Genomic DNA, 18,529 nt, shown 5'->3' with positions numbered 1-18,529 from the left:
AACATCCATGGAAACATATTTACTAAGAAATAGTACTTTTAATACTTTAAATACAATACTCATGTATGTTTTTTTTTGTTGTTTTTGAATGAAGGACTAGTAGTCCTAGTAATTGTAAACAAGTATATTTATATTCTTGTACTAGAACTTTTACTTAAGTGAAAGTTTTTTGCACACGTTTCACCACTGCTTTACTTTCTGTTGTATTTCAGGATGGAGAGAGACCGAGCTTTTAACTTCAAACTGTTGGTACCTCCCAGGGTGAATAATGGACAGGTATCTGCTGTTAGACCTCAGGAAACTGTTGAGAACAGTGGTGATTTCATAAATACATTGCAGCAGGTAAGCACTTTGTTGCTATCTCTGAACTGATAGGTTATTTCAGTACTGTGTTTAGCCAACTTTTTATAAGCATTAAAAGTTTTAAACATAAGGTATGTATATAGTCATTATTTTCTTGTAAGCTGAAATCACTAATGAATGGAAGCAGCTGCAGTCTATGATAATGTATAGTTGCTGTTTTCTCCTAGGGTTACAGTAAATGTTTTGACAAAGAGAAAAACATGCCTTTCCCCAACACAAATGCGTTTACATCGAGTAAACCACCCAGTCAAGGTAGTTTGTATTAAACAACACTGGCTACATCACTACAACACAAAGAACTGGCAGGTATCATACACATTATAATAAATGCATTATTGTCTTTCCCCTAAAGACATTCCTAAGATGAAAGTTGTGCCACCAATGGAAAAAGAGGAGGTAATACTTTCATTGTACAAAAATGTGAAGGATGAATATAATAGACTTGGGCTTTGGAACATGTGTATTCTACTTCCTGTCATTGTGAATGTTTCCCAGAATAATTGCAATCCTGGACAGCTTTATTCCAAGTTGCTTGATGAAGTTGAGAAAATTAAGTTTTGGAAGGTCAAAGTTGACTCTGACACAATGCAAAAGGAAAGGAGACTCCAAGAAAACAAAAGAACGATTGAAACCCAGCGCAAAGCCATTCAAGAATTGCAGGTGTGTGCTTTAGTGAGAAGTTTTCTTTCTGGCTTTCTTCCCCCTAACCACATGTATACAGTTTCATTAAAGGATTGTTGATAGTAGAATAAAAGCATACTCTAATCTTGATCTCTGTGGTTGCATCTATTGTATGTATTCTGTCTTTACAGTTTGGAAATGAAAGTCTCAGCATAAAGCTAGAGGAACAGATCAGTGAAAATGCAGATTTGAGGAATAAGTATGGGTTGTGCATAAAAAATGAGACACTAGATATGCTCTTGAAAATCATGACATCAGATTTTAAAAAATAAATGCTCTGTTTATAGTATTGTTTATATATTTTTTCATATTCCAAATAAAAATACAGAAACAGTGCAACCAGGAACTTGTGTAATATACTCAAAGATACTTTCCAGAGATCAGCTGAGAAAATGCATTTATGTAAGTAAAAAGTTCTTTAAATCTTTCTGCCCATATATGTGTCAGTAGTATTATGGCGCAAAATATGTTGCTGCATAGTCTATAACAGTTTTTCATTTTGTAGTTGAATCCGAAAGAGAGGAAACACATCACCTTTATATGGAGAACAGTGAGAGTATTCAGGTAAACACTTCTAATGCTATACCAAAATAATGTAGTTTTTTTTATTAATTTGATGGACAGCTAAACAGCAGGACAGGTTTGATGGCCAGTTTACAAGAAGTTGTTTTCTGTAGAAACTGATTGCTGCATTTGAAAGCCTTCGTGTTCAGGCAGAAGCTGATCAACAAGAGATGCAGAAAGGTAATGTTTTTTCTGTCTGACTGTTAAGCTTTTCACTACAGTAACTAAATCTTAAAAGAAGTTTTAATCTGTCAGAAATAGTGAGGGATAAAGTCTCCCTTTAATTCACTTACTTTAGGATGAATTATTGACAGATTACCAAATTACAATGTACACCAAAAAGATGAATAATAATAATATCTTATTCCAGTCAAGGAGGGCTTGCTACATGTTGAAGAACTGAACAAGAAATATCATCAAGAATATACTGTGAAAGAGAAAGAGGTTAGTGTAAAACCTTATTTGGGAACTTATAACCACGTCTTTTCTAACAAAGCTAAAGGACTGATGCAACATTCACAGGTTGTAGTGCTTCAATCAAAACTTAAGGATAAGGAAAACGAGCTACAAAAATTTCTGCTTGACCTGCATGAAAGCCAAAAGCTCTGCAAACAACTTCAAGAAACAACAGGTAAGATCATGATTAGATTTCAACATAAGCTGCTCCTACCTCCATATGTTTAGATTACAAATTTTACAGAAGACATTTTGTTCTCAGGAACAACTGCTCATGATAATGACATAAATAGGTGTTACTTAAAAATCCCAACACATTTTTAGTTTGTAACTTCAGTGTTTAGGTTTAGTCAGCGGCATTATCACACTTGTAATTTGGAGAACATTAAAGATAACATATTTATTACTTTACAGATGAACAGTATGAACTTCTCAAAAGCTCAAAAACTGAACATGAAATCCTTCTACAGAAATTGCACACTGCTCAACAGTGCTGTAATGAAACTGAGGTGAGCCTTTTGAGATTCTATTAACATTCAGTCATATTGAGCTTTGTTTGTGTCTGTTGTGACAAAAATGATCTTTTCCACAAAGAAATCTCGGGAAGCTATTATTGCAGCACTGGAGCAAAGTAGGGAAGAATATGCAAAGATCATCCAAAGCAAAGACCTAAGCTTGCAGGAGCTCAACAGAATTAAAAATCAGCAAGCAGAGAAGCTGGAGCAGATTCAGACAACCATTCAGGAGCTGCAGAATTCATTAGCTTTAGAGAGGGAAAGGTATAATTTAAAAAAAAAAAATCACAGAAATTTTTATAAATAGTTTTTCATCATATCATTTTGTTCCTGTTTTGATTCAAGGATCGTGGAACTTGAGGATAAACTCAAGGCAAACAATAGTGAACTTGAAAGCAGAAAAACACTTCTAGGTAAGCCTTACTCAATCTTTATCAATAGCTTTATTTGATGCTATATCATGCTGAAAGAAAGTGTTTTAATCAACAGGAGAGGCCATGGAGCAGAGTACTAAGAAAGATGAGCAGATCAAAATCCTTGAAGATGAATTGGTTAAGTATTTTTTAAATATGTGTAGCAGTCTATTCGTTTTTTAAGCATTAATTGAAGACCAAATACCCCAGAAAATCACTTACCATCCGCTGTATGTTCTTGTTCTTAGGACAAAAATTCAAAATTCATCAAGTCCATGGAGAGTAATATTGATCTAACTAAAGTCACAATTGGGGAACTAACAGCTGAGCTTTCAAGTAAAACCGATGAAGCCCAGGCATTTAAGGTAATACAAATAGATACTTCATCTCAGAAGTAAGAAGTATATTTATGCTATATTCTAATACAGAAAACTAAAAAAAAACATTTATTCATGCAGAAGGAAGCAGAGATGGCATTTACTAAAAATGAGTTTTTGAAAAAGGCTTGTGAAGCTGCTGAAAAGGGACAAAAAGATTTTGAGGTTTCTGCTTATATTTTATTTTCTTGCTCCAGCTTATAAATATTATGATATAATGATATGGTATATTATATACATGCACACACACACATACAGTGTGTTTGTTATATCCTCAGATCAAAGTGCAGGTGCTAGAAGGACAGTTGTTTACTGAAACTAAAAAAAATCAGGAATGCGTCTTCCAGATGGAGCAACTGAGGAAAGAAATCGCACAACATAAGTGAGCTTTTAAAACCTGGTCATTCTGTAGTATTTGTACAAAAAAATATATATTAAACTGTTATAAGCCTAATGTCTAATGTGTAATTTGTCATTTTTAAGGTTAAAATATGAAGATCTGTTATCCAACTGTAACAAGCTTGAGTCTGAAAAGATGGTCATTCAGCAGCATTTTGAGAGTGGGTCCTCTTATGTGAAAACTGTTGAGGCAAACATGAAGGTCTGAATATCCAATCAAATGTGATACATATGTCCACTTTAACTCTTTATATTAAGTGTTTTAGTTTTCATTTCATCTTTACTGTGTCATATGAATGAAAATTATTTTTCATCCATTAGGTGAGTGCGGAGAAGACACTGAAACTCACAAAAGAAATTCAAAGATTGGAAGAAGAAAACCAATGTTTACAGTGAGTAGAGAGCAGTTGAGAGAAATTAAGTTTTGACATTGTGTAATTTCAAAAAATATTGTTAAAAATTATTTTCATTAAATAGAGAGGAAGTAAACTCCGTTAAGAAAAATTTCCAAGGGAAATGTCAAGAAACAGAGACTCTGCAGAAAACAATTGAGGAAAATGTAAGTATGCCAAATGAACCAATTACCACTAGAAACACAAGGCATAAGCATGTCTGTACTCTAAAGTAGTAAACTATTTTCTTTTTGTGTTTTATATGTAGTATGGACATCTGCAGGAGGAGATTACAGTAAAAGAAAAACAGATAAAAACTGTGGAAACAAAGGTGATACAAAAACTGAAAGCTGCGAATGCTGATATTTTTGATTATTTTCTGCTACTAACAAGATATGTTTTGATTTTTAGCTTTGCAAACTGAGGAAAAAAATTGAAACTAAACTCAAAGCTCAGGAGGAGTACCAGAAAGAGGTTTGTAATTGTTTTAAAACAATATATTGCACACAGTACTACAGATGCCCTTGTTATTATGTGGCTAACAATTTGGTTATGTGTTTTCAGAATAAAATGCTTAAAAAACAAATAGCAAAAGAGACTTTGAAATCCAGTCAACTTGAGAGAGTGGTATGGTGATGTTTTTCTGTCTTCTGGCTAATATTAATTGAAAATATAAAAACTAAATATTGCTCTGTTAAATATAGGCAGTTATTTCTGTCTTTAGATCAACAGTCTTCACGAGGACTCCAAGAACCTTAAAAGACTGAATGAGGAAGACTGTCAAAAATTGCTTAAAGATCTTGAGTCCACATCAACCTTTGCAGTGGAGCTTGAAAATCAGGTCACTTATAAACTATAGGATTATTTGCTACATTTTAAACTTAAAAAATAAAAAAAATAAACCATTATATTCTGCAGGTACAAAAACTTAGAGTAACAGAAGCAGAGGCCATAAAGAAGAAAGAGGATGCGGAACTCAAGTGTCAACAAAAGATAGCCGATATGGTTGCACTGATGGAAAAACATAAGGTAAGGTCGTCGTAAATTAGTTTGTGCTCTGGAAAAACTATTGCACAGTATGTCTGTCCATCCAAACACGTTGCATTGGAAAGAACTCCACTTGTTATTACTAGAGCCAGTATGATCGGATGGTCGAAGAAAAGGACGCAGAGCTTGAAGAGAACAAAAAGAAAGAGATGGAGGCTGTTGCTCACAGGAAATCACTGGTATTTGGCAAAGATATAAATGAACACTTGGCACGCTTTAACAACAATTACATAGCTAATCTGTTATATCCTAATATTTTCCCCCAAAAAATATAAAATCAGGAGTTGGAGCTCTCGAAACATAAGAAAGAAAATGATCAACTGAAGAAACAGTTGACGACAGAAATGACAGAGAAAGTATGTCCTAGTTTGTTTAATAGTTTGTTTGGCTTTTTACTGAAACATGATGTGCTTTACTTTTTGAGAGACAGTTTATTATTTGAGAAATACCTTTTTATTGCTATTAGGAAAATCTACAGAAGAAGCTAACTGATGTAAAGAATGAAATTTCATCAGTGAATGTCTGTCAGCTGTCAGACACAAAGAACAAGCAGGTACAAAAGCTGCACATGAGCAAATAGGCTACCACTGAAGATATGGTTTGCATCATTTAACCAAGAATTCTTCTTTAAATTTCTAGTCACCTGCCTTAGAATACAGACAGGGAAGATGTTCAGAGACTCCAAAGAGTTCTTCAAAGAGACATGAGTTTGACTTCTCCACAGTCAGGAAAACTCCATCCTACAGCAAAGATGATGGGAGTGCTACAGTAATGAAAAAAACCGTGAGTTTAATTTATTACAGTTTTTTTTTTGTTTTTTTTTGTTTTGTTTTTTTTAGATAGACTAAGACTCTTTTGTTACATGTTGCAGGTTCATTCTTAGTTGTGATGATTTGAAAATCAAATCATTATGTTTTGCATTGATTTGATTTTCTTACAGGCTGATATTTGAATGATTTTCACATTTTCTGTGGTTCACTGAATCCATCAGAAAATAAATTGGAACAACACCAAATACCTAGATTGTCAACAGTTTCCACAGAAAAAACAATGCAACTTAATTTATTTGTAGTGTTTTAGGTCTTGAGCCATCATGTGCTGCCAGACCATCTTAATTGTGCATTGGTATTGATTCTACAATTCGCTTAACACTACTGGTAGAGTGGTACCTGGTCTTTCTTCCAAAAGATATTCCTTCATTTGGTGGTTTAATGATGACGGTGGAGAGCGAAGTCTGTCACATAGGTCCTGAAGATATATATTTCTTTAGCTGACCTGAGGTCTGCTGTGAAGGCCATTACTTATGATTCAGATTATTTTCATACTCACCAAATCATTCTGTGGCCCTTCATGCCGGGTATGGAAGTATTCTCAGTTGTGGTTTCTCTCCTTGTTTATTCAGGTTTTCCCTTTGATATGTCACCTGTCTGTGTCTCTGTTTACTGTAGGATTCATAATAACTCAGACTGATATTGTTTTTGCATCAAAGGACAGTCACACTGAAGACCTGAAAACTCCAAGACGTACTACAGACAGGGTTGGCGGGATATATAAGATCAAAGTAATATGCAGAATCCTTCTTCTGCTTTTCCAAAATGAATAAAAATGTGAGTGTTTTGCTGACATCTGCTTTTTTCCCGTATAGTCCTATAGAATAATGACACCCCCTCCTGCTGAAAATGCAGAATGTTTGGGGAAGAGCACCATCGAGCTTGACCCCAAGTCTGACAGCTCTGATCTAAATGATCTTTGGGTGAGTAGTGTTTTTAATGGCGGAAGGTTTATTTGTCAGATGTTTTTGTGTATTTTTTTGCTCATTAGTGCAAATTTGCCAAAAGTGGTGATTTGACTTCTCCTTTTCTTGATAGTCCTTTGCAAATGCACCTACACCCAGTTTTTCTGCACCTCACTACAAAGTCAAAAAGGTAACATAGTGGTTTACTGCTATTTACAATTATGCATATGTAGGGCTGTGTGTTTTATACATGGACACAGATAAACTACTTCCTGATAGTTCATTAACAACCTGCATCAATATTTTTCAGATCCAGAGCCCTGTCACTCATAAATCACCAGGAAACTCACTGAAGCTAGCTGCAGTGAAAAGGATGAGAGATGCAGGTTGGACTGCTGTTACTGGCTGTGACAAGAAAAAGAAGAAGACTAATGAGAAGATCTTTGCATAAATTATACTGTCACAGGTCAGCAAAACAGTCTAGTGACACTAGACAGATTTTAGTGTTTATATTAATATGCTCAGGCATTTGTGTTAGGGATTAAATAGAATAATATTAACAGCCAAATTATTTATTTTTTGTATTATTATTTCTTGACATACATAGTAAATGTTGCTGTAGATTGTTAACAGAAAGGTCTTTATTTGTTTGAAGTTTGGTGTTCAATTTGAAGTGACTGCAGAGTCATCCTCTATGCTTTTATGTACTTCACATGAAGTCACATTTGTTCTGCAAGTTTATATTGTTGGCTAGCATATGGATTTAATACTAGTGTACTGTTGACAGTGGACTGAGTAAAAGTTCTCTTCAAATCTGTCAGCATTGTTCTACATTGAATGTTCTGTCCATCATCTTCTCTTCTCTGCCATTAGCCTCATGAAGAATTAAAATTTCAGAAGGAGAACTGGTTGTGTCCATGTCTGTTCTGTGTCAAATGTGACATCTCTCATTCTAGAAACACTCACTAATGAAGAAACTCAAGGCGAAATTGAGATTGCTCTGCTGGGGCTGTTGGCACATCGTCGTAGATTGGATGTCCATCATAAAGTCCTCCAGAAATTACAAGTGTGTCGTCATCTGCCACAAACATTTCTGTTGGAAATTTAATAGATATTTTAACTGCTAATAATAAACAGTTTGTCTAATTTTCTGATGAATGGAAAAGTGCTCACCTGTGTCACTAGAGTTGTTAAGAGGTTGATGCATATATTGCAGTTTCTGTTTGCATTTGTGAAGCACCAGCACAATAATTGCCACAGCAAACAGTCCCAGTATAACACTGAAGACAATAGTCAGATTCTTTTCTGAAGTGTTTAGTCCCAACCCTAGAAGCACAGGAACAAAGAGAGACATAAAAGTAACTAATACTAATTAAAAACATGCAGTGAGTAATTAAACTGTATTTGTGGTGGGATTGCCACCTGCTGAAAAAGCTTGTGCTAAACTGTTGCAGGTTGACAAACAGCTAATGCTGAGCTGTTGCAGATGAAGTTCAAAATGTTACGATGTTGCTAAATCATCTGGAGTCGTTAGAAATGTGGAAACAAGTTTAAGGATGCTAAATGTAGTTGAAAAAGGTCATCTGTGAAAGTAATTCTACTGTTGTGTCTTGCTGGAGGATTTTATTTTAAAGGCAAGACAAGTTTATTTATATAGCACAATTCATACACAGAGTAATTCAAAGTGCTTTACAGAAATAAAAATACATAAGAAAGAATAAAAATGAGAACTGAGTGCAGATAAATCCCTTTGGATAAAACACTATCAGTTGTCATATGTTATATGCCACACTAAAAAGAAAGGTTTTTAGCTTGGACTTAAACATTGTCAGAGATGAGGCTTGTCTAACATCATCAGGAAGACTATTCCAGGTTTTAGCTGAAACGCTGCTTCTCCCTGTTTAGTCCTGACTCTGGGCACGAGCAGAAGGCTTGTCCCTGATGTTCTCAGAGACTTTGTCTCCTGAACACTAAACGGCAGGTCTCTGAGCCAGATGATATCACATGCTAGTTATCAAATCATGATCAAAAAACTAAAATATATTAACACACAGCGCAGCTGCCTCAGGGGACACGGGGTCTGATGCTTACCTTGTGATTTGTTATCTGTATCAGAGGTTGTGTTGACAGTGTGAGGTGGATTTGCAGTCGTTGTTGCTGTAACATCAGGTGTGCCTGTGTAACCTGCTGCGGTTTGGGCTGTAGTAGCTGTAGGAGTGTGCGGTGCTGCCGTCATCAGGGAGGTACTTTTTGTGAGAGGAGTTGTGATGGTCGCTGACGGCTCACTTGTGCTTTCATTGAACGTTTGATTGCCCCATGTTGTGCTGCTGGGGAATGGACTTGTATCCTCGGTCGTGTTTGAGCCAGCTGTTGCATTTCTAGTGGGGCTGGATGAACTTACAGAAGTAGTCGCGTGTGTGAGGTTTGTTGTTGTTGTAGTCGTGGTCAAATTCCTCATTTGTGTGTTCAGAGCAGAAGAAATGGCCAGGAGGCAACAAGCCATAGCAAAGCTGCTTTCCATGGCCATGATGCACTGAAAAACAAACCACTGTGAAGAACATTAGTGTAAAATAAACACTGTTAATGCTGCTCTGTTACAACATGTCCTTTCCTTCACTTCCTTAACTAACATGTAGTTTAAACTGAGTCTGTGCTACATTATGACAGTGAAAACGACACTTTAAACATAGTTTTAAAGATTATTTGATCATATTTCCAACATGAAACTACTTAACCCAGCAGGAACACAGACAACAGACTGCTGACTGAGCCTTTCTTGTTACGTCAATGGAAACTTCTCTAATCTCAAAAGCTTGGCAACGTCCAAACTTTGATCAACAGGTAAATGACTTTCAGAGAATTTATTGATTAGATAAATGAAAAAAGATCCAGCTCACCTTGCTGACTGAAAACTTAGTTCACTTCCCTGCCAGTGAGTCTGTCTTCATGTCACGGCTGACTTTCCACTTCCTACCAGCTAAAGGTTTGTTTGCTGGCACAGTGGCAGGTAAAAGTGGGCAGGTCGGTGCTTTGTAAACTTCCTCTATTGTATGTTGCCAGGGAGACAAAAGGCCAAAGCTCAGTCTCCGTCTCTCTCTGTCTGTCTCTCCCTCTCTCAGTTTAAACAAAGCCAAGTTGTCAAAACATTAACTACACAGTAAATTTAGTGTATTGGCCTCTGTTCTCTCACACATACATACCAGGGTCATGCGATCACTTAAGTCCTGTGTGCTGCAATTGTTTGCTTGTGTATGTGTGTTTTTATTCAACACGGATTAACTTTGTAAAATATTTATTACACCTCACATGTGTGATTATTTCGTACAGGTACAGGTACATAAAGAGTGCTTGATTTTCATAAAACAATACAAAGGCAATACACACAAATGGTAACAACAATATTCCAGTGTTAATAGTTACATAATATAGTTACAATTAGTCAAATCAAATCTACCACATGCACATAGGACCAAGCACCTTGCGGTTTGTCATATATATGTGTTTATTTATAGGCTATATAATTTAAAAAGTAGTAAAATGTCAGATTTGCATTGATATAACAGAGTTACATTTTGGTGGTAACAGCTTTGGTTGTTGCCTCCAAGTCGATATATCCTGAGTTGTCAAGTCCCATGGGAAGATCTGTCTCAGTCTTTTCATAGATGTCTGATACCTGCAGGGGGTTAAGAACATGCAGTAGCATTTAGGTTAATAACATGACAAAATCTTGTGTAGTTTGGTGAGTGACATTGTTATATTCTTACTTAGTTAGCAATCACCTGCCTAAAGGTTCAACATATTACCTTGGATTTATTACAGCAGCTAAAGCAGATCAGGTCATTCTTCTTCACAAACAGATCAGAGCTCAGCTTCTCTTGCTTACATCCACCTAAAGAGAAATTTATACATATTCCCATTACAGCTTTATATATTGGTAGAATTCTGTAGATTATTAAACATAATTACAACATTAGCAGTGATGCGTCTCTGCAGTGGAAGAAGGGGCCAGGAAAGGCAAACATATCTCACCTGTGATCATGCTCACCAACAGTCCAAACACCATTGTGGTCAGCATGCCCAACACAGCAAAGTAGAGATAGGACAGAGAGTACCAGGAGTCTGCCAGGGCTGGTCTGCCACTGATACACAAAAGAAAAGCTATTTCTAATCAATCACCTGAACTTGTTATACCAATGTGATTCCCGTATCTTTTTGTTATAAATGCAATATGTTTACATTTTCTCTATGGGTTTGGATTTTCACTGGCTTTGTTTTGAAATACATAACATTGATGAAAATCTGTTTCTAAATTGCAGTCCAGAAATTGCTTGGTCTGGGAGCATTCCCGCTGTCGGTTGTCTCATGTCACTGACAGCTGATAGGCCAAAATGTATTTACAGACGTTTTTTGTTTTTGTGATCATTTGGCAAATGGGGAATATTTAGCCACTCTGTTCCTATTTTCTACAACCACAGTGCTTGAGTATTAGCCAATGGACCATTGTTTGATGTAATATGACTCACTCAGGCTGCACGGTCACATTCCCAGGACTGGTCCAGTGAAGTCTGGTGTAGTTTTGACCCACTGTGTTGTTGCAGCCTACAGTGCTGACTTGGAGAGGATTTGTCTTTTTAGCTGTCGCAGGGTAAATCTGGCCTCCAATCCCCACCCACAGAGTCAAAATCAGACCAATGATCATTCCTGTCAGTCCTCCCTACAAAGTAAATATCACTACAGTCAAATACTTCATGGCTGTGTCACCTGTGTTTTTGCTAACATTTCTTTATGTTGTTAGAACTGGTGCAATTGTTCTAGTGAACGTTACAGTAATAGGAAATACTCACTATTGAATTTGATGTGCGGAAAAACATTCCCAGTAAATAAAGACCAAGAAGGGGTCCGCTGATCATGCCAAATACAGACAGAGCTGCCTGAAAATATAAAACTGTCAGGAGGATTGTAGTTCTTAATAATCAGCTCATGGTGGTGCTGTGGTGCAGTAAATGGCTGCTGTGGTGTTAGTGCATGGTAGTGCAGAGGTTTACCTGCAGAACACTTCCCATCACTGATGCAACTCCAGCCATTCCAATACACAGGGCGCCAAAGAAAACACCTGGTCAAAATGATTCAGAATCTTATCACAAAACCGCAGAGTCAAATGTTCTGTGGTGTAAATGTTAAAGCTCAGCTTAGACATGAGTACAACCGGGTCATAAATAAAATGTTTCATTAAATAGAGTGAACTTTTTTACTGGGAGAATTGTTATTATTTTTGGGAGCTCAATATATTTTGAAAATATTTTCTAGATAGAATTTTAAGGGTATATGAAAGTCTTAAGCATTAAAACACAATGAATTTGTAGCTTTCAGAAAAAGCCTTAGAGGAAAACTCTTTAATTGAATTGATAAAATGCAGGATTTTCTTTTGCCTGCCTAAGCTTCTTTTTGTGTCAGAATATATCATCAATGGACAAAAATTTGATTGTTGCCACAGTGGATTTTCTCTACCGGTTTTCTGTCACATTTTAACACTTTCTACAATATTCTCAAGAAAATGGTATTAAATTACATTGTGTACTTTAAAAAGTAAAAAACAAAAAACTTTAGGAACCCTGACTACTTTTTCCCTTCCAGATATAACAGCTGTAATTAACCACCTGTCTATGTGCTCTGTAATGACTTGGAACATTGTGACAGATACAGGTCCATAACAAACAGTGTTTATGCTGAATTAGGGAAACTTTTGAATAATGACTTTTTGTCATGGGACTTTCACAGCAATGCAGAGCCACTCCCTTGATTCTGCCTTTCTCAGAGAAATTCATAGAACCTGCATGTTCTTGTTTGTACAGGTTTTTCTCAGTAAATCTACCTGGTGAAATACTGCACATTCTTGTAATGTTAACCACTGTTTGTACAATGCATTCTGCATCTGCTTTGAGAAACTCTTCACTAATAGAATTTCTAATGCTGTAATTTGGTGTTTGAGTTTGTTTACAGCTGAATAGTGGAAACTGGTAACATGATCGATTTCCTGCTAGATTAACAAGATAAGTTACTTTGATATGTACTGATGTTTAATGAGGTTCAAAGAGTATGGGTATTGGAGAGCTCACACTCTATCGTGATTACTGTGGGTTTCATGATAAGAATGCACTTTTAAAGTTATACTAGATTATAGAGTTTGAGAATTTTTACTTAGGTTTTCAGAAATATCTTTAATTATTAAAAATTGGTTTTGAAGAAAAGCACGTTTGTAAACCATTTTTCCTGTAAATCATAAAAAAACTTTTCTTTTTACTACAGTGAAAGTATTTTTACATACTCAGGCCCATGTTCATCCAGTTAATTTGTTTCTCTGTAAGGTTTTTGCACACAGGGAGAATGAAGTCTTCCATAGTGACAGCTGTCAGGGCATTAATACTGGAAGACACCGTGCTGGAAAAAACAGAAAGCTTTTAGTGAATGAACAAAGACTGATGCATTTAAATAGCAGATTGCCTTGAAGATAAGATTAGTTTCCCACATCATGCATATACTGATTTTACATTACATGCACTAATAACAGTGAGGTGGACAGCTCAGTCTTTCCTTATTGCTGTATGTTAGGAGAAAGCATTCCTGACACTGGTGTGAAATAACATTTTTTCTTGTTTTTCTCAGGCCTTACCTGAGGGTACCACTGTATGCAGCAGCTACAAACAGGCCAGGGATTCCAGGGTAGGCTGCCAGAATATCCATTACAAGGTAGGGCAGAAGCTAAACATGCAACAGTTTTACTGTTAACAGTACTCTGTTAAAACAGCATGACATAAACGAGAGACAATTGCAGCTGCAGTTACCTGGTCTGAGGTGGCTATATCACCGTTTGAAAGTGGGTCACAATACTTGTAAATGGAGTACATGGTAAGGCCAGAAAACACAGCCAGACTCACAGTTACCCACAGGCCAACCATGTTCACATACAAAGACCTGAGAGATGAAAGAAGACATGTCAGTGCATGAACCCTCACTCACAGGCAGTAAACTAGTCTTTGCTTTGCACTACAGGAATGCTTACATCTTGGCATGTGTCAAGGTTTTGCAGGAGATGTAGCGCTGCACCTGGGACTGGTTGATTGAGTAAATAGACGTCCACATTATGCTTCCACCAATTACAATGGTCCAGAAAGTATGCCGCTTCAGTGGATCTGGGTCAAAGCTGGAGAGACCAACAGTGTTTTCATGAATACTTTGTTTTCCTTGATGAACTTGCACAGAATATTTTTTTTTCTCTTCTTACAGATACATTTATAGGAAAGTTGACCTGATTTGTTTTTCTGTGGCTGAAAACTTAAAAGACACTAATCTAGTTGCTTTCTATAGAAGCCACACCCTTCTGCCATCATGATAAGTTTAAAACCAAGTCCAACAACAAAGACTGTTTTACTGTAAACACTGTATTACTGTAGTCTGCTTGAGTACGTACTCAAACGCGTTTAGTCGACCTCCTTCACGAGCATCTTCCCAGATCTTCGTCAGGCCTCCCTGCAGTATGGCTCCTCGAGCTATAACAGCTACAAAACCTGCGAGCATGACCACCATCTGCAGCACGTCTGTCCAGATTACTGCTTTCAAACCACCCTGAAACAACATCCACCCTAGGGTCACCTTAACATTTCTTAACATAACATTAGTAATGATAGTTTGTCCAACTTAGTATTTTTTGGTGATGTTAAAATATTTACTATGCAAAACAAAAACTATGCAAACCTTGCTGAGAATAGTTTCACAACCAGATCAGCCAATATTTTTTTTTCCTAAATCTTTTATAAATGACACATCTAAAATCTGAAAGTGTGATTGCTGCTACAGTGGATTTACTGGTTTCCTATCATATTTTAATACTTTGTACAGTTTGCCCAAAAATGGTACTAAATTGGAGTCTAAATTTTATGCTTTAAAAAAATGATTGAACCCTGCAAGAACACGTCCTTTTTTTTCCCCCTCTGACAATTAACGTGCTGTGAATCTGTGTCCAAATTCCGTACAAGCAGTGCCTGCACTAAATGACGACAAAGCTGAAGGCTGTTTTCTCACTGCAGCGCTCACATTGAAAAGGAGATAGCAGAGCCACTCCCTTGCTCCTGCCCTCCTCAAGGGAATTCACAGGACCTACATATTCCTGACTGTGCAGGTTCACAAGCAGGTCACTTTCATACAGCTGGTTTTTCACAAACATACTGTACCTTAACTAAATGATTTTCTACCTAAACCTTTCTATACATGATGCACATTATCATACACTTTTCAGCACTGCTGCTATACTGTTTAGTACTGAATCAGTTAAATTCAATATAAAATATTTTTTAATGCATTTTTTTTTTGTTTAACCTTCATTTAACCAGGTAGTGTACTATTCCTGTTTTTCAAGGGAGTATTACAACAATATTACAGGTTTCAAACAGGACAATACAATCAAACTAAAGCTAACAATGTATTAAAAGTACAAACCAAAGTGCAGTAGAAGATGCACACCACTCCTGTAGCCACCAGCACTCCCCATAGATCCAGTCCAGTGACTGGGAAGTCAGAAACAAATTTCATTATGACTGACATATTAGAATATGTATTTTTCCCTCTTGTCACAAAATAGTGTTTTCCCCTGTATTTAAATCAAAAACTCACGTGATACACACTGTTTTAGTTTAAACAAGAAATGCACAAACAACACTTAAAATATTTTTTGACTAGTATATAGCCTATATAACCTCTTATCTAGACAACACACACAACTGTAAAGTGACTGTATCACCAGGTTGCAGGTGACACTACTAAAATCTAGAAGTCATTGTCTACCCTAGTTTTGTGAGCTTGTTTCTGCTTTGACATACTTTGATTTAGTGCAAGAGCTGGAGCATAGATGACCAAACCAGTGTACAGCACCTGAGAAAAGATGCCACCATTAGTTGATTAGATAAAGGCACACATGCATGTGATTAATATTTAATGTATTCTTGGAAATGGTATCATGAATCAAAAACATCCAGGTGCTGTTTACCAAGATAGATTTACCATTATATTCATGTGCATTTGTTCCATTCTTCATGGTTTTCTTCTGTTTTTAATTATTTAAATACAAAAAAGCAATTCATCATTCCCCCTTTTTAAAAAAATAAAAGCATGCTGTAGTTACCGTCTGTGCGATGTACATTGATGTCCCGATTACCCGAATGGGTCGGCTAAAACGCATCTCCAGGTACTAGACATAAAAGGTAAATCTTATTCAGTCAAACATCATTAAACGGATGATTTAGTTAATATATACAGGTGTGATTTTCTAACCATATGTACAAAATGTTAAAGCAGTTTCTTTCACCCACCCTCTGCAGGAAATATTTTTATAGCATTTGGATAAAGTACAGACTCATGAATGACTGATTGTTTTAGATCCAACATGTTTTCTAACTGTAGTGGATGAATCATTGGACATGCTCACTTAGGCAACGGACACAGAATACTGGCTTTACTGATCTTTAAATTTTAAAGCTAATTTCTACCACACCTGTCCACCATCCTTTGTACCGTAAAATAATTTATAATAATAAAATAATCTAAATAATAATTTTGATATCAGCAACTCCCCTCCTTACCTCATAAGTGCTGGTAATCCCTAGTCGGTAGAAAAGTGGGACAAAGATCTCAGCAGTAATAGCAGACATGATGGCATATGAGAAGCCAAAAAGCCAGAAGGCAGCTCCAAACCGGTAGGCCTCAGCAGGTGTGCCAATGACCGTGATGCCAGACATGAAGCTGGCAGTGAGTGACATGGCAACAGGCACAGCTGTCATTTGCCGTCCACCCAACAAGAACTCATTGCTGCTGGTGTCCTTACGGCTTCGAATGGCCTGGAAAAGACCAATACCAGCTGCCCCTAAAATTGTTCCAGCGAACACCACATAATCCCACACAGAGAACGTGGCCACTGGACCACCTGTAGCAACCATCGTTAGTTCGGGAGATTCCTTTTATAACACTTCTCTTTGAGTTGCAGCTGAAATTGTTTAAAGTCAGCAGGATTTTTCTCATATGCGACTTATACTGAAGTTGTAATCAATTCTTGTTGTACATATACATATATAAAAAAAAAAGTCAAACTCCTCCAGAAAAACAGCAGCAGTGAAAAAGTTTTTCAAAATCTTCCACGTTTTCAGACAGCTTTAAATCATATTAGGTTTCCATTCGAATCTTCAACAATCCCAAGATTTCAGTCTAGAGTCTCTCCTACTGACAGTGGAACAGTGAGCTACTTCATCTATTTCTCCTGTAATGGCAGGAATCTGGTCCACTTTGATCAACACACTACAAAGATTAGTTCACTTTAGTTAATAATCCATCAAGGACACATTGTACCAAAGTCAGCCATAATTAAAATAATTGTAAAAGGTTATGAGTCAGTGGTAATTCTGAGGAGGGATTGTTCTGATAACATACAAAAATGTCAAGATATTTTTATTCCTTAGAAAAATCAAAAGGCAGTGACGAATCCAGGAAAGAGTTTTGTACAGCTCCAGGTTACTCAGTTACAAGTTGTGATAGAAAGTTTACAAGGCAGGGCAGATGAAACCTCTTCTCCTGCTATCATATCATTTTTCTTATCTATCATACAGTCACATGTTATTACAATTGCATTTCTAAACACATCTGTATACTTAGGGATTCACTCCAGTGATGCATCCAGTGAGAAGTATGTCATTTTAAACTCATCAACAGGTGTTACGAAAACTGACAATTGCACTAAAAAAAAAAACAAGACTGCACATGGAAAAGAAAAGTAGGTGTAAAACTGCTACCATGGGCCTTTGTACCAGCAGACTGGTGTGAATAGGTGTAATTGTAATGATCTAATGGACAGAGATTTAATGGTTGATTTAATTCAAGTCATTCTTGATGAGAGTGTCATCTTAGTGAATTCTGAGAAAGTTAATGTAAAATGGTCCATACTGTTAATGTTTGTGAATGTTTGTAGGAGAGACACCTAAGATGGACACTGAACTGTTTGTCTTCACGCTTTTATTGTAGTAATGTTGTGAACATTAATGGGTCTGATAGACATTGACTAGTCTCACCAATGATTGAACAAATATATAGATAAGGAAATCCCTGCAGCGTGAAAGTGTTCTACTGTGTTGTCACCTAAGTCACCTACACCGTTGCCAGATGTGTGGTCTGTATCTGAAGATTTTAGTGTGACTGTGTAGTAATTTTTAATTGATTTATGGAAAGAGCAGATTCAATTTTATTTGATTTACTGACAGACCTGATTAGACGAACCCTCCCTTTTTTACTCGTGTTCAGCACAAGCCATTTTATTGTTTGACTCGTGCACAATTCTGATTTTAGTGTTTTTTTCCTTAATGCACAAGTATCTTTTGTAAACGTGAAGAAATTCACTGAAAATCTTCACATGTAAAATAAGCTTTTGTTAATATTTATTTAAGTGAGAGGCAAATAGGTTTGTTTTAGAAAACAGAGTAAAACCAGTTAAAAATTAAATGGTACTTCAAGGAATATGCATTCTTTCAAGCCAACATGTTGTGGTGGGGTT

At 36.5% G+C, this 18,529-nt stretch overlaps 3 protein-coding genes across 5 annotated transcripts; 1 reads left to right on the top strand and 2 right to left on the bottom strand.

The window, feature by feature from the left end:
• Positions 1-213: 213 nt before the first annotated feature.
• sycp1 (synaptonemal complex protein 1) lies at positions 214-7,393 on the top strand. The gene is made up of 33 exons (XM_026307175.2): positions 214-342; positions 531-618; positions 716-759; positions 859-1,023; positions 1,176-1,243; positions 1,373-1,446; positions 1,550-1,608; positions 1,722-1,788; positions 1,979-2,052; positions 2,131-2,239; positions 2,479-2,573; positions 2,659-2,843; positions 2,925-2,992; positions 3,069-3,130; positions 3,241-3,357; positions 3,451-3,550; positions 3,643-3,751; positions 3,853-3,970; positions 4,090-4,160; positions 4,246-4,327; positions 4,429-4,491; positions 4,572-4,634; positions 4,725-4,787; positions 4,885-5,001; positions 5,079-5,189; positions 5,294-5,386; positions 5,489-5,563; positions 5,674-5,760; positions 5,847-5,990; positions 6,697-6,768; positions 6,853-6,960; positions 7,076-7,132; positions 7,253-7,393. The coding sequence occupies exons 1-33, from the start codon at positions 214-216 to the stop codon at positions 7,391-7,393; spliced, it is 3,078 nt and encodes a 1,025-aa protein (XP_026162960.1).
• LOC113130488 (cell wall integrity and stress response component 4) lies at positions 6,154-9,970 on the bottom strand. Of its 3 annotated transcripts, none has more exons than XM_026307176.1 (5): positions 9,840-9,970; positions 9,034-9,490; positions 8,116-8,268; positions 7,909-8,035; positions 6,154-6,649 (listed from the first exon to the last, which is right to left on the bottom strand). In XM_026307176.1, exons 2-5 carry the CDS (start codon positions 9,467-9,469, stop codon positions 6,556-6,558), a joined length of 810 nt encoding a protein of 269 aa, XP_026162961.1. In that variant the 5' UTR covers positions 9,470-9,490; positions 9,840-9,970; the 3' UTR covers positions 6,154-6,555. The 3 variants fall into 3 exon arrangements, with proteins under 3 accessions (XP_026162961.1, XP_026162962.1, XP_026162963.1); XM_026307177.1 differs by having other exon boundaries at positions 9,034-9,475; positions 9,840-9,956; XM_026307178.2 differs by lacking the exon at positions 6,154-6,649 and having other exon boundaries at positions 6,698-8,035.
• A 247-nt stretch (positions 9,971-10,217) lies between these two features.
• Positions 10,218-17,300, bottom strand: slc5a8l (solute carrier family 5 member 8, like). The gene is made up of 15 exons (XM_026307935.1): positions 16,575-17,300; positions 16,118-16,183; positions 15,816-15,867; positions 15,436-15,503; positions 14,411-14,565; positions 14,003-14,143; positions 13,785-13,914; positions 13,613-13,701; positions 13,268-13,380; positions 11,988-12,055; positions 11,787-11,873; positions 11,466-11,656; positions 10,972-11,081; positions 10,746-10,831; positions 10,218-10,615 (listed from the first exon to the last, which is right to left on the bottom strand). The coding sequence occupies exons 1-15, from the start codon at positions 16,926-16,928 to the stop codon at positions 10,508-10,510; spliced, it is 1,818 nt and encodes a 605-aa protein (XP_026163720.1). The 5' UTR covers positions 16,929-17,300; the 3' UTR covers positions 10,218-10,507.
• Between the last annotated feature and the right edge of the window lie 1,229 nt (positions 17,301-18,529).

Source organism: Mastacembelus armatus, chromosome 5 (genome assembly GCF_900324485.2).
Source record: "Mastacembelus armatus chromosome 5, fMasArm1.2, whole genome shotgun sequence".
NCBI lineage: Eukaryota > Metazoa > Chordata > Actinopteri > Synbranchiformes > Mastacembelidae > Mastacembelus > Mastacembelus armatus.
Note: the sequence above shows the minus strand (reverse complement) of the source record. Positions and strands in the feature narration are given on the sequence as shown.

Bases quoted from the DNA above. Each gene is read 5' to 3' on its own strand.
- LOC113130488 (XM_026307176.1), bottom strand. From the start codon at position 9,469: ATGGCCATGGAAAGCAGCTTTGCTATGGCTTGTTGCCTCCTGGCCATT. The intron at 8,269-9,033 runs GTAAGCATCAGA...CTGTGCTTCTAG, and splicing joins TACAGATAACAAATCACAAG to GGTTGGGACTAAACACTTCA. The intron at 6,650-7,908 runs GTGAGTGTTTCT...TGAATCCTACAG, and splicing joins CGCCTTGAGTTTCTTCATTA to TAAACAGAGACACAGACAGG.
- slc5a8l (XM_026307935.1), bottom strand. From the start codon at position 16,928: ATGGTTGCTACAGGTGGTCCAGTGGCCACGTTCTCTGTGTGGGATTAT. The intron at 15,868-16,117 runs GTAACTACAGCA...ATCTTTTCTCAG, and splicing joins CAATGTACATCGCACAGACG to GTGCTGTACACTGGTTTGGT. The intron at 11,657-11,786 runs GTGAGTATTTCC...TTTACTTTGTAG, and splicing joins TCCGCACATCAAATTCAATA to GGAGGACTGACAGGAATGAT.
- sycp1 (XM_026307175.2), top strand. From the start codon at position 214: ATGGAGAGAGACCGAGCTTTTAACTTCAAACTGTTGGTACCTCCCAGG. The intron at 2,574-2,658 runs GTGAGCCTTTTG...TTTTCCACAAAG, and splicing joins AGTGCTGTAATGAAACTGAG to AAATCTCGGGAAGCTATTAT. The intron at 3,752-3,852 runs GTGAGCTTTTAA...GTCATTTTTAAG, and splicing joins AAAGAAATCGCACAACATAA to GTTAAAATATGAAGATCTGT.